Consider the following 23,012-nt stretch of genomic DNA (forward strand, 5'->3'; position numbering starts at 1 on the left):
TATATATATATAATGTATAAATACAGTAAAGTATAAATAAACTGAAAACAAACCTAATGAGACGGAGTCTGTTATTTGAATTGATTTAATGTGGCGTTGGGTACGGAGGTACCTTTTGCTCTCCTGTGCTGCACCCGACGATCTCGGATCAAATTCAATACATCTAAGTGACAACACGAGGAGCTTTAGATCCCTCGTTCACAGACCACTCACGCAGAAGCAGGGAGGCATTAGTAAAGAGCTGAATATTACATTAGAGACAATGGAGGGAATGAAAGAAAAACTACGGGTTCTATAAATAGCCGCCCTTCCGTTTTCAACAGTACAGGGTTGCTACCTAGTTCACCACGAGGGTCTTCATTCAGGCGACGAGCTTTCAGAGGAGCAGATGGTGTACTGTCTGGTCTCACACGGGGTCACAGCTTAACAACCTGAAAGACGGGTCTTGAATAAACTGCTTCAATGCCATTGTCTCCTCCCACTTCCACCAGTGATGAGTTTGATTAAAATGTAATCTAATAAAACGCTGTCCTGCAATGGAAACCTGTGTTGTTGTTTTTATCTCCACATGAACCATGATCCGCCCCAGCGGGTTACAAGAAAAAGAAAATCTGATGTCTATAATTATTTAAAAAAGAACCAAAACAATGAAGCACTGGTGAGATAAGGAGCAAAACAATTCAGCAGGCGTTACAATCTCAAACAGCTGGGCCAAAGTGTCAAACACACCACTCCCCCACTAACAACTAAGTGAGAAACCAGAGTCAGTTACCCCCCCAAAAAATGACTTTCACGACCACCATTTAAATAAAATGTAATTCATCATTGTATAAGAAGGCACACAACGTATGAGGTTTTGAGCTGTGGTCGTCGTTTACCTCGCAGAAAGAAGATCTAGCTTGTTGCCTCTCATCATCCTCGCAAGAATGAACCCAACGTGATGCCATCATTCAACTTCACTTCAAATCCTGTTATCCGTGAAAGCCCATATCGAAAAAAGGTATAGCTCCAGCAAGCAGGATGAAAGAAAAGATGTTCCACTCCGTCCAATTCACTCCTCCATTCGTGCTCGATTCTTCAGTCCATCTGTGGGGGAGATAAGAGGAAGAAATGTGTTATAACTGCATTTACAATCACGTATCTTCACACGAACTGCTCAGGAATGGCATCTGTGAAACAACAACACGAATCAATACCTTAGTGCTTCAACCCACATTATGCAGATCACCCGTTCTTCATGTTGGACAATCAGCTTTATGCAACAGGTCTTTACAAAGCTCTAAACTGGCTGATTTGGACAAATACAATGCAACAATATATAATGAAACGTGAGAACAAGTTTGTTAAAAAAAAAAGCTGCTAACTGTTACAAAAGTAATCCAAGTACACTTAACGGAGTTTCGCCTTTTTGTGGACGTGGTAAAGACAGTGTTGTGACAAAGCAACAATCATCACCGCATTCTTCACGCGACACCAAACCTGGGCTCGCTGCCTTCAGCTCGAGGCACAACAACGTGGATCGTCAACACTCGCTACATGATGAATGGCCAGCAACAAGTGGACTACAGGCTACAAAAGTCCGTCACGTTGGAAATTGAGTTACAAAAAAAACAACCGTTTACAGCCGGGAGTATAACGCACGAGACACTTACGTTCTCTATACCGTGTATACTATAATCACAACACCGCCTTTTATGTGATTTAGAGAGGGCTCATTTGAGCTTCTCTTGTTTGAGCTCAATGGTCAACCGAGTCACGAACAGAGCGTGTCGAGCTGTTGTTCTCAAGCGACCAACTAAAGTAGCCTTTTCCTTGTTACGTTTTATTAAAATACCGCCACAACAAAAAAAAAAGTTAAAATGACGACATGGTGCGCTGTGGCCGCTGCCCACGTTATACGCGCTGTGAACGCAAACTGTAAAGCGTGTAAAGTGAAATTAACCAACCAACTGAGACAACAGGCTGCTATCGGGTAGCATCGATGCTAACGGTGGAGTTTAAACAAAGTTACCTGTGGAGTTGAGAGTCGTCATTACAGACGGGCAACAGCGGCGGCGGTTGTCCATAAAAGCGAGAAGACAAAGTAAAATCATAGCTGTGGAGGTCCAAGATGGGCAGACATGATTTAATATAGTTTCTGTACGGACGTCTTCCCGGTGATTATTCCAAACCTACTCAGGGGAGGCGCATGGTGCAGTTTCGTGGCTGATTTTTTTTCCTTTTTTTTTTCGCTTCCAGCTTTCCCGACTCTGTCGGAGTCCACCTTCGGTCAACAGGGACACTCTCAGCCAATCACAAGCGGCGTTGAGTTTGATCGGGCCAATCGGGTGCGAGTTTACAAGAAGCGAGCTGCGCTTGTAAAAAAAAAAAAAAAAAAAGAAAAGTGGTGCTATTTAACCATTTCAACGAGTCGGGAACAGACACCGTCTGTGTGCGTCAAAGTAGAAGATACACAGACTCACTATCCAATCCACATTGCACATATCAGGCATTTGTCACTATCGTACCCGATTTTGTTTCATATAAACAACCAGGCTGAACGAGGAGTCACATGTCCTGGTTCAAAGTGAGGTCGAGCAGGGCTGGCATGTGGATGATGGTGGATATGGAAAGTGAGTTCACACACAGGCAAGCCACCACACGGCATATAATCTTTTGCTCCCATAGTGCTGCCATGGTCTGCTCCCAAAAGCAGATAAAACACGAATTCAATACTCGACATAAAATCTTGAGCAGATTGTGTCTGTAGACCAACAAAAAAAGAAGCTCATGGGAAGCTCCGGCCCTGACACATGTCCCCTTTATTCCTCTCTGCCATAAGGGACCACCTGTTCTTGGGACTGGCAGCTTTTGTTACAGAGGTCAGTGTAGAGAGGGGACTTTCACAAAGCTGTCCTGCCCAGACAGGCCTACCGTCAGCAGCTATACCGTGGATAGAAGTGTTGGCAAATAACTCAGACATGTTAGTCCAACTCCATTGGTACCCGAGCATCTCTGAACCACATCCCAAAAAATGTTATTGTTTTGTTTTTCTTCTTGACCTCTCTTGTCATTTCTTATTTGTTTCATTGTCTGGATTTTATGAAGTCTAGTGTTTAAAAAAAAAAAGAGTTGGAAATAACCAAGTACATTTAACCAAATACTGTAAGATTATTTTTTTTTCCTGATTGTAGCGGCGTTCCGTCTGTGTTCACTGATGTACACTGATGTATTGTTAAAAATTCAACTTCCAAACGCTATTAAAAGTAGTTCAAATTAGCTCCACTTTACCAGCTGCAACTGTAAAATGGTATTTACACATTAGCATCAGAAATAATAATCCAATAATATATACTTAAAGACGGCACTTTTCTGCATACCTAGTTTTTGTTAATTTAAGCACATTTTTTTACTCATAATGGAGTAGTTCTACAGTGTGTTATTGCTTTTACCCAAGTAAAGAATCCGAAGACTTCTTCCACTACTTCCAAAACTATTGACTAAATCCTCGGATGGTAATAGTGTGATGTGATTCTATTGGAGTACCTCGTCAAGTCATTAATTCTTGCAAGCTAAATTGAGTTAGAAGGTCACAAAGTAAATTCACTGTAAGTACCACGGAGAAAAGAACATTTGAGTTTTTATGGCACTTTGTGTTCCCTGCTTCAAGACTGAGTCATATGTCAGGTGTGTACAAAGAGCACAACAGCTCAACACAACTGACTCTTTTTGTTCCTTCTAGTTCATTTGTAGTTTGCCAATTTTTCTTTTATCAAAGAATGGTAGCCCAATGGTTCAGGAAGCGGCTTTAGCCAGTCCTAAAACCAGAACACAAACATACAGCAGTCAACAAGAGGTTTGGGAGTTTAAGAAATCTGTGATAATATTTTCAACAGCACTTTAATACTATAAGGATTGTATAAAAAAAACCTGATTTCAACACAGCATTCAACATGATGTTTCAATGACTCAAAGCCCTCCCATCAGCCTAAGAAAAACATGTGAGATACACAAGGTTATTCTGACCAAGACGCCACTTCAAACAAGTTTTATCAACATTGGAAAATACATTTTGTAAGTCAACAAAACAGTGTGAAGAGAATGCAGTGATAGATAACACAGAATTGCTAAAAAAAATACTATACTGGTATGTTAAATTATGAAAGGAAACACAGAAATGACAAAAGTATCCCACTACACCTCAAATACAGAATGAACAAAAATAGGTAGTTAGTACACAGTTTATAAACTACTTTGTTTGTACAGTAGCATCAAAGATAACTACCTAATGAAACACCGTACAGGTACAGGTGAAGAAAATGTAAAATTCTATCACAGATTTTCTAATAAAACAACTCCCTTTCATTTAAAAAGAAGCTACAGTATGTTTCCTATGTTACTTCATCACACACTAAACAAATATTGATCACGTTCATAAAAGGTCGTGATTATCACGTCCTTTACATTGCATACAAGAAGTAAAATATATTTGTGTTAGAGTCAAACTAACTAAACATCTTACATATGAATAGCTTCTGCAAACATGAAGAATGAAGTTGCAACTCTAAAACGACGGTGAAGCATGTACTTGCTTTTATAAAATGACCAGTTAAATGACGGTGTCCGTCGTTAATAACGGTTCATGGAAGGAATGTTATAACAAAGCGGGGCATGCTTGAGATCAAGTGTCACGATAGCAGCTGTGTGTGAGTGGCAGCTCAGGGATAAAAATGTTCAGGCTTCCTGTTAAGACGACATCCGCCTCCTTTTGCAGTCCTCTTTTCAAATCTTGTACTTCATCTTCCCACTTTCGCTGATCACACAGATGTGCTAAAAAAAAAGTAGAAAGAGCAGTCTGTGTTTGATGATGCTAAGTTTTACTAGACAGTCATTATGATCTCTTCACTGTTGTCTAAATTTAAAAAAAGACTTTACCGACTTACATTTAAGTCTCTAAAGTACTCATTGTAGTCTAAGGCATATCCAACCACAAACCGATCGGGTATCTCAAAGCCGACATCTGAAATCAAAGACAAAGGGGAACATTAAATGCAGTATTTCCATGGCCCACTGACTCACTGACTAGCGAGCTGCAACAAAAAAATAAGTGCGAATGAACCACTGACTCATAAACACATAAAAAGGGTTGGTCAGGTACATACAGTCAGGAAGACATGCTGCGTTATGTGGCACTCTCTTCACCAGCAATCTGTGGGAAAATAAAAGCAGACATTATCACACAATATCTCTTTCTACCCGTCGCGTAGGACAGGTTTTCATTTTAATGCGGTAGTACTTGAAACTTAATCTTTCTTTGTCTCTTTCTTTCCCTCTCTGTCTAGACTGGAAGGCCAGAAAATAAGTGATTCACAAAGCAGGCCTGGTTTAGTTTTTAAGTTCTTTACAGCAGAAAAAAAACGTACCCTGCTACTTTGATCATTTTGGGCCTGAAGGCTTCAACATGCTTCAGGAGAGTCTCCATTGTCTTTCCGGTGCCTACAATGGCCTGGAAAGGAAAAGTTAGAAAAACTCCATTGAAAAAAAGCAAGAGAGTGCCAATACGGAAATGCAGACGGAAAACAGATCCATCTCACACCCGAGTACAAGTGAAAAGGAAGAAGTTGGTCACACTGTACTTGTATTGCATAACTGTTTATGAGCTGTTTTTAGAAATGAATTCCACTTGAAAAGAGGAAATCAAAAAACCAACGGGTAGTGTTACACAAAACTGCCGCTGGCGTCTTTATCAGGAAGAGGTTAAGAGCGGTGGTATGCTTCGTCATGTAGGTGTAGGTCAACATGCCCTTTATGTAGAAAGGATTGTCCCTAAACACTTACATTAAACATTTTTCACTTGTGACAGCATATAAGCAGAGAGTACGGCGGAGAGAGCACTAGCTTCCTGTTACTCATGTAGAATCCTGTTTCTTATAACTTAAAGAAAGAAGTATGAAAAACGAATCAAACAAAGATCAAAACAACTTTAAGTTGCCTGTGTTTTATAAAAAAAAGCTTTTCACAGATTGTCATATGAGAAAAAGCAGCTTAGAATAAACCTAAAAGGCAAAACATCCTGATTGTGATATGTAGTTATTTGCCATTCAACGGCAGACACGTTGAATACTCTCACCAAAAGTAAAACGCTTATTTAAGAAAATTCAACAAAGTAGATGAAGAAATATTCAATATCTAAAGTACTTAAAGCTGATTCTTTGACATTTTTTTCTGGGCCACTTGGATGCAGTGCAACAAGCTGTAAACAAAACAGACATATTATCGACTTTTTAAGTTGATTCGGCTAACATGTTAGCAAACTGTGAGCGGCTTTAGCATTTATTTGGAGTTGTGTCTTTGTCAACTGATGATTGAAAGTCCAATATTCACTCTTTGAGGTCCGTTTTGGTTCCTTGGCTGCTAAATGATCTGGCCTGCTCATTGCTATCCATTGTTCACTGAGTGTCATATCTAAAAGACACATACTGAATAAAGAATCAAAGAAAATGCAAGACTTAAAAGGGATCCATTTCAAAAATACTGCAATAAAAAAATGTTTAATTATGCAATATCTGCACACCATAAGTAACCATGACTGTATGAATACATTGATTTATTTCCTGTAAATGTCATTCCTTCCCTTGTGCACCTTTTAACCAATACAGGCTAACAAGAGAGAGTTCATGACCAGGTTGAGAAAAAAAAACAGCTCTTATTCACAAATATAGGTCAGCCAATTAAAAATGTTCCTCATGTCGAAAATAAAACTTGAAACGGCTCCTCTTGACCCGGATAGCCGACCACGACGATAAATATAATAGGCCCACATTTGGTTTAGAGGAAAACAGAGAAGCAAAAAAAAACATGGTTGGCTCACCTCCACAATCAGTACGTTCTTATGAGAGCATGTTGGGATGAGAAGAGAGGGAGAGAGGCAAACAATTATTCTTGGCTGAGGACAGAAAGCAAAAACTGCTGCATCTGCTAATGAACCACACACAGATTTAAAAGATGTCAGTCGCACAGCAGGGACATGAATGCAGCAGAAAAATGTCAGCCTACTCCACTTTTGGAAACCTATGTCCCCCACGGCCCCTCATTGAATGTCACACTGAAATAGCTGAGATTCTGCAAATGTTTGCCTAATCAGCTGGAGACAACTGGGCACTATTTATATGAAGAGCCGCAGTCCAACAGTTCAACTTAGCTAGGTCACGATGAACAAAAAAAAAACAACTAAAAACAACTTTAACTGCCATGTAACTGTGTGCAGTTTACTCTACTTTTCAAACAAAGGATTCAGCCAAGCATGTAGTCACGTGCTTTGTCAAGGCCTCATTACTCATACAGATTCATTAAGAGTGCAGTAAACCCTGGAGAAAGACAAAGGAATACGCTGTTATATTAAAGGGGAAGCTACCCTCAGATACACTGTAGGGAGGGAGTAACGTGAACTATGTCATATGTTCCGTGTCACACAATTAGTTCACTTCTTCCAGCAAAACATCGCAGCACTCTTACAAACAGGTGATTACATTTAGCCATACATCACAGGGAGCTCAGGGATTTCACAGGCACACTTAAAATACTGTGAGCAAAGCAGCAGGCAATGACTCGAGCTTACTACCTCATATCCTATTCATGTTTCAGGCATTCATGCCACGCCTGGCTACAGGACATATTAGTGTGCGTGTGTGTGTGTGTGTGCGTGCTCAGCTAAGAGGCGGGTGACTGTGAGTGTTCAGATCAGCTGATTTATTTTACCGAGGAATACTCTCGCTGACGTAGGACTGCTGTAGTAGAGGTTGAGTTATTCATCCCTGTGCATGCACAGACACTCACACGTGCAGATACTGTACGCACAGGTGTGTGCAGAGAAACATCACTGTACTACTACTGTATGTGCAAATGAAAAACGAATCAACAACCGTTGCGACACTTGATTAATCGTTTATTCATATTTAATGGCGAAAGGTAAAACATTCTGTAGATCCAGCTACTTAAATCAAAGCACTAGCTGCTTTGCTCTGTTTAATGTGACACTTGGTATTCGTGCAACCCATTTCGAAAGGGCAAAAGCACTTCTTAACCCTTTCTGCTCGTTACTCCTTCACTCACAGCAAAGTCTACTTGCTATTCTTTGTGGTAGTGTGCATGTCTATGATTTGAAGAGGCAAGGCTGACAGTATTTCACAAGAAAAAAAATCAATGATTAGAGAAACGTCTCAAAAGTAAAGATGATTTTGTGCGTCAGAATGTGTTTTTTTTAATTATTATTTACAACCCCTTCAATTAATCTCGTGACCAACCACAGGTTTGGAATCAGGTTGGAAATATCACCTTTAGTAAATAGTATAAACTATCAGATGAGTTAACAGTCAGCACACACACACACACTTACAGAGCCTCCAGTCCAGTGATGTGCTCATATCGATGACATGATAACAAGACAAGCAGATGAAGAGTGAGCCTGTAACAACTCGACCTCCTGATCTGCTGTGACAGCAAGTATATCCTCCCATTTACACAAGAGTCCGCCTTCTGCTTCGACTTAAACAATGACATTACAAAAGTTATATCTGATCAGAAACTGCCATCTTTGATCTCCTTTACAGAAGCGGCAGAAGCACTTCCTCGGGATGGAGAGGGAGATAGCAGATCAGAGGGAAGGCTGCCCTCTTGAGGCTGCCGTCTATCAACACCCACCATCTCAACGCCTCGGTTAGTTTTATTGAAAAAGAGCGTGTGATTATGTTTCACTGGACTCAGAATCAGTTCTTTATCAAGAGTCCAGCTGTTTTTCAACGGTGCAGATAAGAAGAACATTACCTTTCCTGCTAAAAAAGACAAATCCTCTGCTCCGAGTATGTGAAGATCCTCTGTGGACTGGTCATTCTGAGGAAATCAAAACACATAAATAAAAATGTGGAATTGCACGGGACCACATTAGCTAAGTAGTGTTTTTCATAACGATTGCCACACGCATGGACGGGAATCATCAAACTTGAAACAAATGATGAATTAAAGGCGTAAGTGTATTGTAGCACACGGGGTAATCACATGTCATCTGTATACACATTTCAAAGCCGCTGGTATTCAGGTGGCCACATGAAAACAGCACATTGAAGGCAAAGACCCACAAATGCACCACCGTCATAATGTATAACATATAACACACATCTCATGACTAAGTCACAGGGACGTCGTCTGTGTAGCAGTGGGCAGAGGCTCACCAGGTAGCTCTTGAGCCGGATGAAGTGGACCCTCATGGGGATGGTGCGGTTGGAGTTGCGGCTGAGGGCCTTGATCCTGTCCACCAGGTCGACACAGAACTGGTAGCCTCCTTTCAGCACACATAGCACCACGATGTCGTGGTCCCCCAGGTCGTCCATGATGTTTCGAGCCAGACGTTCGGTCCTGTAAGCGACGTGAAAGGTGAACTTCTTCGTCAGCGCATTAAAGAAAAGGGGTGGTCTTGTCTCACAGGTCCTGGGCTCACAGCTGTGGGTGATTCATGTCTGTAGGCTAACTTACCATCCATGACTCTCTGTATCACAACAATCTGTCCAGATGTTCACACTCCTGTTTGTTGTTTGCATGCTATCTGAAATACTTTAACACATTTCATTGGAATTTGGTGGAAGCTTAAGTCACAGGCTAAAGGACAAGTGAACAGTTTGTGGTGCTGATCTCGATATCTTGATTTGTTGAACAATGCAAGATGAGGCATTTTTAAGTACAAAAATTACTTTAAAGGAGACGTATTATGCTAATTTCCAGGGTCATACTTGTACTTGTGGTTTCAACTAGAACATGTTTACAAGCTTTATTCAGAAAAAAAGCCTTTTCATCTTTCTTATATTGTGTCTGAATAATCCTTGAATCCTTGAATATCACTTTATTCACCCTGTCTTAAACGCTTCTTTTCAGCGCGTTTTAATGGACAACAGCTTGAGTCCATATTTAATTCCTGTCAGCTGATGTCATTCACATACACCGCAACAAGGAAATACACTGTTACACATTTAGAGTGTTTAAAACTGTGAAATGCTTTGTTTTTATTGTAGAGGTGTGACATCAACCATACAGAAATCCTGAGGGCTCATTTAAAGGCACGGTTTGTGAATACGGGCTTTGTGTATTTCTCTATGGATTGATTGTTCGATACCTTCACAGTATTTATGTGGCACTTAGACCTGCTTTATCATTTAAAAAAGACATTCAACAAATCATACTTTTTACAATACGAGACCTTTAATACAGCTGGGCAATATTCAGATTTCAATGAAATGATAATAATACGATTGTTTTATGTTATTGGTTTACATACTGATGTAGCCGAATGAACGATTCTGATTTGAACTGCAGAGATTTGTCGATTGACAGAAAACCTATCACAACTATTGTGATAATCGAGTAATTGTTTTAGACATTTCTTAATCAGAAACATCTTAAATGTGAAAATGTTAAGCTCTTTTTGCCATACGTGAAAGTAAATACATACCTGAATGCATTTGGGTTTTTGACTGTTGATCAGACAAACAAGACGTTAGAGGATGTGGCCTTGGGATGTGGGATGAACAATTGGATTTTTCACGATTTTCTGGCGTTCTGTATATAAACGATTCACTTGCAGATTAATCGATAGTGTTGGCCCTAGTTCTCAATATAATTAACAAATACATTTCTTGCTCTTGTTTTACGTGTAGCGAGTCTCATGTTATGACGGTATCATAACTTTTTATTTTACCATAGTGATTAACCACTACTGGGGGGGGGGGGGGGGGATTATTTTCATATTGATTTCAACATTTTAAAGCCTTTGACTGAGAATGATTCTGACTCATGTATGCTATGATTGTCTAATAAACGTTCTATACATATTCTAGCTTTAAAAGTGACATTAACTGTAGGGGATTGTGTAGCAAAGCGCTCTCAGGATGCCGTATAAATGGTCTGTTTAGGAGTTGTTGTTGTTGTTGTTGTTGTTGTTGTTTGTTTTGTGGGGGGATTTTCAGCGTCACAGTGATCATTTTATAGATTATACGCCAAAACCCCAACAGTTAAATACCACACCACAGCCCGCAACAAATTATACCCCACAGGTCACGCACAGCTCTCACGCAACCATCGAAACATCTGGGAAGCTCGAACAGTTTTGATTTGATAGGCAGCGGGATCTGAAGGTCGGTGTCGTACCTGTCAATGATCACGCCGTGCGGAATGAAGACGCAGTCTAAATCTCCGCAGTAGTGCGCCGGAGAGCTGAAGAGGTCTAAACTGTAGCCTGGCCAGTCATCGTTAATCTGGGAGGGAAAGGATAAACGCAAAGCATCATGTGGCTTCATTGTTGAGCATTAAACATCAAACGAGTTTGGCCTGAGACAGCGTGCCTCTGCAGGAGCTATACACGCACAAGGTGCGCAGAGTTGTCCGAATGCGCAGAAACTGCACGAACAGAGTAAACTTTTGTCCGGTGCTGTAGTGACACCATGCAGCACTTGTCCTGCAATTCCCTGTCGTGTTTTTATTTATCTCTTATTTAATTACCACAATGCCGCCGCTTCTTCCGTGGGATTGGACAGCAAAGTCTGCCATGTTGTTTTTCTTTTCCGACACGCAAAAAGAAAAGGCTTTGGATTTGGCAGCTCGCGGAGAGAGGAGGAGCATCGGGCCGTTGGAATGTTCCCTGAAACTATCAAACGATTTGCAGCCGTCTGTGGCCTGTAGTACCCCACTGTTACCGCCAGGGGCAACATAACACTTAGTTATTACTATTTGCCACATGGATGCTTAATTTTAGCTCGTTATGGAAGGTTATGCAGGCCACGGCCCTGGGCTGTGGTACACACAACCGTATTTAAGTCAAAGTAATGCTAGAGTATAAGAATACCTCATTTTAAGAAATTGTCCTGCACTCACAATTTAAAAAGTAAAGTAGAAGTACAACAATATTTCATCAGTTACATGGACAGAAATAAACAGGGGTGGTATGTAGATACAGTACATATATTTACTCAAGTACCCATCCTAAGTATAATTTTAAATAACTTTTACTTTACTTGAGTATTTACATTTTCTGCTACTTTACACTTCTACTTTACAACATGTTATTGGCAAGTCCTTTTTACTTTACTGCATTTATTTGGCAGCTTTATTTACTACTTACTTTGCAGATTAATTATACAAAATATATATTTGACAAATAAATAATAATGCTACTCAGCAGTATACAAAGCAACATTAAAGTGGAATTATAAACTAATAATATATATTACTCTGAAATGAGCCATCCTGCATTCTGAGCACTTTTACTTTCTGTATTGTTAGAATATTTTGATTTGAATACTTTTGTACTCTCAGTTGTAACCGAATATGTATACACTGTGGCATTGCTTCTTTTACTTAAGTAAAATATCTGAGTACTTCTTCCACCACAGAGAACAGTAAAATGATCCATTATACAGAATGACCCCTTTCAGAGTTACTATATGTATTATTGTAGTAATATTGCTGAATCCTTCGTGTACAAGCATTTTTTTCAAGCCATACTCTGTTAAGGTGAGGCTCAACTCACCTACTTACCTACAGTTGAGCAATTAAATCCATAGAAATACATCATGTTTGAGAAGCTGCCATGTTTTCGATGTAAAATCTTAATCTATAGCTAAAGAAATGTAGTTGAGTAAAAGAAAAAGAAATGATTTTGGAGGTACACAAGAGTAACCGAGAAAACAAAAGAAGTGAAAAGCAGAATACAAGCAAAATAGTGTCAATCCGGTGCCAGTCAAACTCATCACAAAATCCCCAGTAGGCAATAATTACATGTTCGCCTTAAACTTTATTTAAATACCACCTTCAACTTGTGGATGTTTTTGAGAAAACGAGTTAGCACCGCCATCTTGTGGAGAGGGACAGCGCCTTCTGGCCTTTTTGTACACTGCTTTTGTTCCGCTCAATACATGTTGTTTGTAATCTGATTCAATATTCCCATATTTTTGATGCATTTACTCTCTTGAACATTCTCAAACATTGTCTCATCCTGTCTGCCTATAGACAACAGACAAAAGAAAGACTTGACAGCCTGTAATTTAAGAGCTCCACATGCCACACCCAGTCTCCTGCACAATATAATTTGTGTCTGTGTGACAGTGTGTAAATGAGTGAATTTAGGATGAACCACCCAGGAACTCATGTGGTCAGTTAGTCCAACAGCAGCAGCAGCAGTATGTCTAGGCTGTTGTGTCACCGCACATTAGAGCAGTCTGCTGGGCTCCGGTGTGAGGGGGAGACGAGGTGTCTGAGCCACCCACCCATGCTCTTCTACGGCAGCTGTAATTATAAACAGTGGTACAATGACAGCTGGGGAGGCAGATGTCAACAGCAACATTAGATTTCAATCAGCGCGCACTGTGTCACCACCCCCGAGGAACGAGGAGGTGTACACTGCGTCACACGAAATCTCTCCGAAAAACTACAGAGAACAGTTTTCATTCCCTGCACAACTTATTTTACAATTTGAGTTTAAGGTGACGACGCAGCCGACTTGATGTTGTGATAATCATGCCGATGAGCGTCTGAGTGCAGAGCGAAGGCCGGAAGATGTTTTTTTGGATGAAGTCTTGTCACATTGCTTTTGATGCCTCTGTTGGTGAGAGCAGGCCGGCTCTTTCACTGCCCTCCAGGCGCAGCGGAGCAGTCTCTGGCTTTGGCATTTCACACTCGCTCAGCAGTCAAGGCCTGTGACCGTCCGCAGACCTTACAACCAACTGCTCCCTCCTACCCTCGCCCCCGTTGTTGGGCCAATTATGAATATTCAGTCGCGATGAAAGTAATTCTGTCGGACATACAACTGTCCAGCCGGATAGTGTCAGTGGTGTTGTTTGCAGAATTTGAATGGGGGGGGGGGGGATCTATCAAGGATGTGACTGCTCCCCTCCTTCAGATTTGGGATATGACAGAAACGGTAAGATGACCCAAATATATCCAAAATATCTTGGGTATTTCCTTCCATTGTATTCCTCTGTGTGATGGACCTCTATTGTTGTCAAGAACAACCCACACATCAATGAGCCACATTGTTGCACTGGGCGACAAATAGAATGTTTGTGTGAGTGGTGTGTGTGCTCAAAGAAAAACCTACAGTGACCAGCTGTTTTTTGTTTTTTAAATGCAACATTTTTGTGACCAGTTTTGAAACATCTTCAAAACTGTATTAAAAAGTATTGAGCGACAATGAACCCATTTTAGTTTATGTTTTGGTCTTTTCGTGAGATTTGTTGACTATACACCACAAACATAGAATGACACCAGCCTTATCCTTTAATTAAAATGAATACCTTTATCTCTACGGTCATGCGTTGCTGCAGGTATTGCTTGAAAATAGATTGAAAAGATTACATTTTCAGATAGAAGGGGCTTTGAATAGGTTTGTTTGCTCCTGAAAGTCCAAGAAGAAGCTGAAATCCTGACAAACACTGCCTATCTTTTTATCTTTCTTTTTTTCTGTCAGTCACTGATATCTGTCCACTGTTACATAGACTTGAATTCAGCATAGTGTGCAGGTGTTTGTCTTGTGCATGTACACTAACATGTTGGAAAGGAGCCATAATAATAGGCAGGGAGCACAGAGAGAGCATAAGAGGGATGATTTCTACTGGCAGCCACTAACCTTGATTGACATCACAACAACAACTTGGCTTCTCACAACAGTGACTGTGATGACCGTAAGATGCCTCAGTGTGATGCTGAGCAACATGAAATGAGCGTTTTGCTCTCTTGTAAACTCAACAATAAAAAGACATTTTTTGAAATGTATAATCTCGCAGTATTACATATCATTTTTAATGTGTTGAAAACCCTTTCCAACAAAGCAAGTCAAGCACAATGGTGCACATAAACACATGTTGAAAGTTCATGAGCCAATTCACCAGAGTGGGTATAAGCAAAAAAAAAAAAAAAAAAAAAAAAGTAATAGCCTACATTAAGCATACCATAAAAAAATAACAAAATACAAAGAAGCCACACAACATAAAAAGTGTCTATAAACAAGGTTAGACTGCTCAGAAAACACATTATTTGACATAATGACTTGTCCCTTCTTTAGTGCTTAATGGGTAACATTTACAATGTTCATAAATGTTTTATACTGAAAGAAAGAATCAGTATGACAGTACAGAGACAAGCATGAATTCAAATGTCTACATTTGTTTTGGGGTCAATTCTAGGGTTACTAAAGCAGTACCAGCAGAATAGTATAACGACTTGAATGTTTTATACTGAAATAAATGTCCAGAAGAGGACACCATTCATTAAAATGAGGAACATAACAGTATCTTTACACCAAAGGGTCCTCGTTAGAGCCGAGCAGCAGTTCAGGTGCATCCAGATGCTCGTTTCATGGCGATGATCAGTGGCTCCGTGCTGAAGCATTTGTGGACCTGTGCTGTAGATTCAGGAGCGAGGATCCACCATAAAACTCTATTAACATAATGACTTCCCTGTTTAAGTGGATTGTGGTTCATGTATTGAAAAACAAACTCAGTTACAGACGCTCTTGACAAACTTTCTCCTCCGTAGAAAGTGATATTTCATCTCGTATTCCTTTCAATGGAACAGTGTTATTCACTTGATTGTAGCACCAGAGCTGAATAACAGGAGATGGTGATTTAAATGAGAAGAAAAAGACATAAATGCTGTTTATATTTGATGAAAGAGTAGATTACAACTGACTTCATGATGACTTTTTTTGACCGTTTTTTTGTTTTGGTTAAATCAGCATTTTGGCATCGTCAAAAACGTTTCTTCTGTAGTGGTGAAGCTGGAAAATAATAAGAAATATCATAAAGCATTCAAGTAAATTAAAAGAAAAGGTCTCCTTGTCCAGCATAGAGCAAAATTCCTGTTTTTTTTCTAACTGCATCAGTGAATCCCGCAATTCTGTCACTGTAACTCCACCAATATGCTGTAGAACCAAAACCAACAGAATAAAAAAAATGGTTTGCTTTTAAGTTATTTCCTCCATCTTAATGAATGATGTCAAGCTTGTCCGATTTGATGACAAGTATTTATTTATTGTTTTACAGATAACATACTTCACAGGGTTACCTTAGAGGTAAAATCTCCTGACACAACTCTGGTTTTGACTCGTCAGAGACAGAGGGGAAGATGGACATACTTTTATCAAGTAAAACATTGTAAACAACTGAGCAATATTTAGGTCTAAATGGCGTACCGTAGAACAGGTGAGAGACAACAAAATGTAAGTAAGATGTGCCTCTTGCTTGCAAAGACAAAAGTTTCATTTTTACAAAACAAATAATGGTCACTGACATATTTTTTCTACTTTTTTTTTTCGTGGCTGAGAGGTAGAATGACGTATTTTCACTTAAAACCAATGATTTGATTTATTTACGTTATCATATCATTTCATCATTATGAGTGAAAACATTACGAGTGAATAAGTAACCCCAGCCCTCTGAATATAATGTGAAATCTGTACAAACGTCTCCATTGATTGCGGTCTTGTTTTGATTTTTATTGTCAAACGTTTTGTTTGTATCCCAAATGTCCAACGTTATAAGCAGAGGAAATATTACTTGGTTTTTTTTTTCTGGTTAGAAACTCACAGTACCTTTCCAAACTGTGGGGCAGTGAATTCCTTTGTTTAATACTGTAAATAGCAAGGTCAGTCCATGGTTTGTGTAGATGCGGTGTAGAGATGGATAAATTCAGTTGGAAGTATCCGAATGAACGCTTCCCGGTCCTTCTGTGGGCGATGTCACTGACGAAGGAGTCGGAGCATCTTGCCAGCCACCGTTTGTCTGTTTAGATAAGACAGGAAATAGTTAGCTTCATGGTAACACTGTAAGATACAATATTGCCATAAAAGTGTCTTTAAGGATTAAACCAAAACAAACAATGAATTGATCCCACTAACAAGTATTGCCTGTGTAGATGAAGCCTGATATAATGTATTCCTATGTGCCATAGAGCTACTAGAGTTACTATTGTAAACTTTTAAAAAACACATCAGTGAGTCTCAATGTTCGGCGGGATGCAGAGATTCCTCATTACCATAAACCTGGGCACAGTGTATACTTATTTTGTTCTTTTCATGGGATTTGTTGACATGAATATAGATATATAATATCACCAGTATTAATAAAAATGAATGAAACAAGACATATTGCATCACTATGATCAACGTGGTCATTTGTTGCTTTTAAAAATATATTCAGTACGTAGAAAACAACTTCAATTTTAGACAGAAGGGCTTTGAGTCCGTATATTTAGTCTGCTACTACAGCTACTTTACAGTCAGTGCGAAAAACAGCCAAACCCCTGTTTTTAAGAGACTCTTCATTCGAAATATCATCCCGCCACTTCCCTCATCTCTCCCTCCCAACGGCTGACATATAGTGAGATAAACAGAAGAGATGAAACACAGAATACGCAGACCTTTCATATATCTCAGAACATACCCCCGAGATGGTTGATAAAAGAATACATTATCACAGTAAAAAAAATAGCTCGTTAAAATGGAGGCCTTCTCAAATCACGATAAAAGGTTGACTAAAGACCATTAAAGACATTAATTGCAATTTCCACGCTATTAGCGAGAGCGGCGGACGTGCTTTGGCAGCCTCTTATTTCCAAACCCTGTTATTTTGTGTAAAGACTGTCTGTCATCTTATTCAGAAGCAAGAGGGTGAAAAAAAAGAGGAAAGAATGAGAAAAAAACATTTCCAGTCTCTGAGAGAGGCAACACCCACCAGCAATTTGAGGGGTGTAATTGCTGTTCAAGGATAAAGAAGGAGAGGTGCACCACAAGAGTTCAGTGAGTAGATCTTAAATAGAAAAAAATGTCATCTGCGCTAAATAAACACACTTAATTCACTGGCTTTGCTGAAAGACTGCATTTTTTTTGGTTAAAGTGCATTTTTTATAAAAGAACTATTAGAGACTCATATCACCATCACCAATATAATTGTTATTATTCTTTTGTGAGTCTTCAAAAATAGTTGTTTTTAATTGGGAAGGATGCCAGCCAAAAATACATTTCACAATAAGCTGTCACAATTAGTTTTAACGATAAATGCTACGTTTCCTGTTTTTCTAATTCATCACCAGCATGATATTTTTTATTTCTCATGGTGCCTCATTTCTATGTTTGTCCTGATTATTATACTATGACCTCCTAATATCCTCGACTCATCGATTGGTTGAACTTCTGTTTGTATGCCCCTGGTTGTTGTCGCTATCCTTAGTTTAATCATCGGAGTCACAGCGGTAAACATCTGTTTCTCTGAATTTGTTGAATAACTAAAAGATTTTTTTACCCACTCTCAATTTGCAACTGTATTTCCTAATTCAGGTAACTAGAGATTATATATCTGTTTGTAAAACAAAAGCATAACATACAAAAAAGTGAATGCATTATTAAAATGTTGAAAAGAAATAAAAAAAATATTTTGGTTTAGAATATTTTGTTGTACAACTTGAGAAAGAAAATGTGTAATTTCTGGCTACAATATTTGTATCACGAAGCAAACTGAATATTTTGTATCCAGATTGTTAGAAGATTAGTGGGATGTTCTGTTATGTTCACCGGCTATTTATTTTTCACAAAATCGTATGGTTAGCTCTGTGAAAACATGTTGTTTAATTGCCAAGCCCAAATTGCACTATAGTTTGGAGGGTAGTTTTGGTTCTACACTTTTTCATAAACAAAGTGTTGTCTGCTTTCATTAGTCACACACACCAGCACAGTGTATTGAACACCTATGTCCAGTGGAGCCTGTTGTATGTTGCAACTGGCTTCATGCATCCATGTTCTTATTTTAGCACGAGGGGTGTTGCAGGCTTGGCTGTCAGTGCTGCTGTTCCTGTGGATGAATGATCTGACCAATGTGCTTGGACTGTTAGCCCAAAGCCCCGCTCTTTCTGTCCCTGTGACTGTCGTATTGATTCTGTTCAACCCCGCGCAGCCTGTCGCTATGGATCTACATGCTAACACACTGCCTCCAGTGTTGCCTGTCCCGCCCCGCACAGCCCAGCAAGGAGACCTAGAAAACTGGCCCGGCCTGTGACAGGCTACTTAAAGAGTTATTTTAAGAATTAGCAACCTGGAACTTTTTTTTTTTTTTGTGACGCCAGTTTAGGGAGGTATGACTTGTCCTATGGTGCCAAGGCGAGAGTAGCATCGGGAGGGAGGATGACACCTGTGTCCTTGTTCCTGTCGACTGCAGGTGTCTCGCTAACGCTAATATCCTCCGACAGACCAGGAGCGTGTCCAGCTACTCAGCCTGGTGGCTGCCTCATTGCCTGCCACCTAGGGCACGACTGGAGCAGGGGGGGGCAACTGGCTGGACAGCAGCTCAACACCGGCAAACTCTGCTAAGTGGCATCCTAGCGTACGCACAGAATTACACAATATACACATCCTGCAACTGGGGACATCATTGCAAACTAAGACAGCAAAGAAAATGTTAAGAACGGAACAGAGAAGAAGGGGCTTGTTTACAGGTCTTACGTTGATGCCCTGTGGACTGTACATCTGGCTGGCTGCGAGGCTGTCACTGTATCCTCCGGTCTGGCTGATAACATGGCGAAGGGTATCCACCTGGAACAACGGGGACACACAGACAAAAGGCCTGGTCAGACAAAAGCTCTGGATAACAAAGACAGCCATGCACAAGGAAAGGTCAGTCTGATAGTAAAAGGGTACCAGAAACAGGAAAAGGTTACAAACAGCGAATCAGAAGGATTTGACTGCCACTACAAGCTTGATAACAAACGTCGCAAACGGACAAAATACAAGAAAGACGACAAGAAGTAATTAATTATAAATGCATTTGTAGATGTGGTGAAACAATACTTCAAAATCAGACATTAAATATACTTTCCAACTCGTTATTTAACATGTAGCTGAACACTACTGACAATAGTATTCAGTGTATACGCAGACAAAGAGACATTTCTTCGTGACACTAAAGCAAATGCTCTAATTAAATTTCACATCGAAACACGTTTACCCATCGTGGTTGCCAATAAAAATACGGTGCAAGTGAGGTCACATCTTACATCATTTTGCTGCCATTTTTTTCACAGATTCACTGGAAGCTGCTTTGTAGCTTTTGGCAGAGCAGCCCATCAGGTTATGCATCATGAAAACACACCTGCCATATGGATTTCACAACACATAAGACTTCTCTACTCAGCAGGCCAATTTACTCAAAGTTGTACTTTGTCTTTTCTTTTTGTCTTTCTTTTAATTGCACAGCCCTGAGAGCGAGGCCATTCTGACATCCTCGGAAGAATAATCCCCTTAAAGTTACATGAGTTTCAATAATTAAAGGCCAACCCTGAAGACCTCTTTACCTCTTTTAAGGGTTGTCCTTTTGCATATTCATGAATGACCTAAAGCATTTGGAGAGCTGATCTGAATAGAAAAGGGGGGATGGAGGGATAGAGAAAATTATGCCAAAAGCACTGAAACCAAATCAGAATATCACCACGGGTGGTGATTCCTTAATCTATGGTGAGAGTTGTAACACTTAGAAACACTGTGCTGGTCATCACTGTCCACTGGGGCAAGGTCAGGGAGCTACAGTGCACCAGTGGCTATGTGAACTCTTGTCAGGAGCGCTGATGAATGTTGCACCGTTTCCAAAACTGTCTGCAGTCGTCTACTCAACTGTGGGTTGACAATGGCTTCCACATTAATGTAAAGCTTCGGGCTAAGTGTAACCTTTGTTTCACTGTGGAGGTCAAGTTATTGGGGGCATCTGCACTTCTAGACTGGACAGTGGTTGAACAGTTTTCTCAAGAGTTTTGTCAGCTTTCGGTTCTCTAAGCTCGGAGAGGCGCCTACCTGGGATTGTATGTTGGCCCCAACCTGCCCCCCTTGGTACGAGTCCCCATTGAGGGACTGCACACTCATGAACAAGTCTCCGGAGTTTGACATGTTAAAAGAGCCGGCAGAACCTGAGAATACACAGAGGCAGAGAAGAAGGAAGGGAGCGAGAGAGTAGGACAAAGAAAGACAAGAGAGAGAAGGAGGTAACAGGGAAGAGAAGAGGAACAGAAAAAAGGAGTTAAAATGATCATGCATAAGCAAAAGAGCATTAAGTGGGTTAGTTGAGGGCAGCAGGCGTCATGGAAAAGGCTTTCTCTACAAAACATGCACGCTACAGATGCAGTATGTGCACATTAAAATATCACTGAACCATAATTCAGGAGGAAAAATCAACCAGCAAGAACCATGAGACAGATAATCATCATAAAACTGTTTAAGTCCAGTTAAAACAGGCCTTATGGATTATATTGTTGTTAAATGTCCGTGCTGCTAGTGTTTCATTAAGGAAGTAACAATTGATCTGCAGGAAGACCCAAAGAATTGTCTTCGTCCTTTAATGGACCCCAGCTCCCCAGATGTAAAGAGACCATCGCGTAACTTGATTTCAACACCCGGTCCTAATCCAATACTGTCGCGAAAGTCTCTATATGACAAAAGACTCCGCTTGCCCTCTGAGCAGCTTAATGGCATGCACAGGGTCAACCGGACAAGAGGCAGGAAAAATTAACGTCCACAAGACCAAGAGGTCAATAACAGAGACGGGGTGGGGGGGGGAATGAGTGAGAGTCACAGACGACAAAGGCTGCGAAGAAAGAGAAATACTGGAACAAGAAGAGCAAAAGAGCCGCATTATATTACCGGGTTAGTTAAAGAGGAGAAGAGACTAAATTCTTGAGTTGGAGCTCAGGGGGGACGAATGAGAACATCATAGTGCTCTATCTCGTGCATCGACCTGCACTGCTATGAAAAGAATTGACAAATTCTTCAATCTATAAAGCTTTTTTTGATACAACCCAGTGGTCTGAAGTCTGCTTTGTGATTCAGCTCACCTGCTGAATTGGGAGTTGACGGGGAGTTTGCCTGGCTGCCCTGAGCAGACACACTGGTTGCGCTGACTGCGGTCCTCGCTGCGTACATGTTGGCCTCTTCCTGGAACTTGCCGATGTTTTTCTTGTATCGGATTCTCTTGTTCCCAAACCAGTTTGATACCTGTCAAAATAGCAATGACACGAGACACAGCTGTTGAGTTGTAACAAATTGAAGCAGAAAAAAAACACCCAATGAGAGTCCGAGGAACTGGTAGCATTTTATTTGCAGTGTTGAATAATAATACTTAATACCTAAGCCTGGATTTTGGTTTCTTCAGTACCACCTTTTAGCACCAGCAGTCTAGGCTGCTATGACATAATTGGCACATGGCACATAGCGGATTATCAGTGGTTTGGTTGTAAAACACCAAACAATAAATCAACACCAAAATGCTTCTTTTTTTAAAACAATAAAGTAACGGACCAGATCTATTTGGAAATGTTACTCTTCTATTCTTATAGCACTGTTTTCCACCAACCTGTGTAATCACAAATGCCCAGTAAACATAAGCTGCTGCTTGGACAGAACCCATTCTGAACATACAAGAACAAGGATCTACGATAAATTGAAAAAGTACAAATTCAAAATACCATTCATAAAATACTGTATGAATGCAACAAAATTCAGCCGATGGTGGTATCAAGTGATTATAAATTGAGATTCACTTCAGTCAGTGTTGATATTTAGTATCTGTCCATTGTTAATAATACTTAGCATCAACTGAACATAACCGCAACATTGATAACAATGAGGTCATTTTTACCCAAAATGTTGAGAATGCATTTATTGTAAAATACAGCTTTACTAAGTGACTCCAATCAAAGTCAGCTGGTTAAAGTGCCACTGATTTAGAATATTTGTGACCAAACAATTGACAGCACAACCTAAGTAGATCGCTGAGTTTATTCTGGTTACCTGCGACACTGTGATGCTGCATTTCTTGGCCAGCTCTTCTTTGGCCTCCTCGCTGGGATAAGGGTTACTGAGGTGGGAGTAAAAGTACTCATTTAGGATCTCTGTCGCCTGTTTGTTGAAGTTCCTCCTCTTTCGTCTGGAAAGAGAGCAGAAAGGGGACGGACAGATTAGAGAT

At 40.2% G+C, this 23,012-nt stretch overlaps 3 protein-coding genes across 8 annotated transcripts in view; all 3 read right to left on the reverse strand.

Moving 5' to 3' along the window:
* The window catches only part of arhgap21b (Rho GTPase activating protein 21b), a 32,921-nt gene extending 30,701 nt beyond the window's left edge, over positions 1-2,220 (reverse strand). For 2 of the 3 annotated variants that reach the window (XM_031854605.1, XM_031854603.1), the window contains exons 1-2: positions 2,012-2,220; positions 879-1,086 (exon numbers count right to left, since the gene is read on the reverse strand). In XM_031854605.1, the coding sequence (XP_031710465.1) occupies positions 879-950 (72 nt within the window). In that variant the 5' untranslated portion in view covers positions 951-1,086; positions 2,012-2,220. Of the gene's footprint in view, positions 1-878; positions 1,087-1,196; positions 1,677-2,011 lie in introns of those variants that run through there. The other variant, XM_031854604.1, reaches the window with a different exon arrangement.
* Positions 2,221-3,895: 1,675 nt separating this feature from the next.
* prtfdc1b (phosphoribosyl transferase domain containing 1b) lies at positions 3,896-11,629 on the reverse strand. Its single transcript, XM_031855367.1, has 9 exons — positions 11,524-11,629; positions 11,173-11,279; positions 9,207-9,390; positions 8,803-8,868; positions 6,851-6,868; positions 5,403-5,485; positions 5,142-5,188; positions 4,923-4,999; positions 3,896-4,809 (listed from the first exon to the last, which is right to left on the reverse strand). Exons 1-9 carry the CDS (start codon positions 11,569-11,571, stop codon positions 4,762-4,764), a joined length of 678 nt encoding a protein of 225 aa, XP_031711227.1. The 5' UTR covers positions 11,572-11,629; the 3' UTR covers positions 3,896-4,761.
* Positions 11,630-14,790: 3,161 nt separating this feature from the next.
* The window catches only part of pbx1a (pre-B-cell leukemia homeobox 1a), a 47,112-nt gene continuing 38,890 nt past the window's right edge, over positions 14,791-23,012 (reverse strand). For 2 of the 4 annotated variants that reach the window (XM_031854536.1, XM_031854535.1), the window contains 5 exons: positions 22,838-22,973; positions 21,883-22,042; positions 20,849-20,961; positions 19,508-19,597; positions 14,791-16,796 (listed from right to left, as the gene is read on the reverse strand). In XM_031854536.1, the coding sequence (XP_031710396.1) occupies positions 16,704-16,796; positions 19,508-19,597; positions 20,849-20,961; positions 21,883-22,042; positions 22,838-22,973 (592 nt within the window). In that variant the 3' untranslated portion in view covers positions 14,791-16,703. The remainder of the gene's footprint in view (positions 16,797-19,507; positions 19,598-20,848; positions 20,962-21,882; positions 22,043-22,837; positions 22,974-23,012) is intronic. The other 2 variants (XM_031854539.1, XM_031854538.1) reach the window with 1 other exon arrangement.

This window comes from Anarrhichthys ocellatus, unplaced genomic scaffold, assembly GCF_004355925.1.
Source record: "Anarrhichthys ocellatus isolate YVR2014 unplaced genomic scaffold, GSC_Weel_1.0 scaffold15, whole genome shotgun sequence".
NCBI lineage: Eukaryota > Metazoa > Chordata > Actinopteri > Perciformes > Anarhichadidae > Anarrhichthys > Anarrhichthys ocellatus.

What these genes read in the sequence shown, in the direction of transcription:
- prtfdc1b (XM_031855367.1), bottom strand. Translation starts at nt 11,571, where the DNA reads ATGGCAGACTTTGCTGTCCAATCCCACGGAAGAAGCGGCGGCATTGTG. An exon ending in GAAGAAGCGGCGGCATTGTG is followed by an intron (nt 11,280 to 11,523) that starts GTAATTAAATAA and finishes TTTCCCTCCCAG; the next exon opens with ATTAACGATGACTGGCCAGG. An exon ending in AGTACTTTAGAGACTTAAAT is followed by an intron (nt 4,810 to 4,922) that starts GTAAGTCGGTAA and finishes CTTTTTTTTTAG; the next exon opens with CACATCTGTGTGATCAGCGA.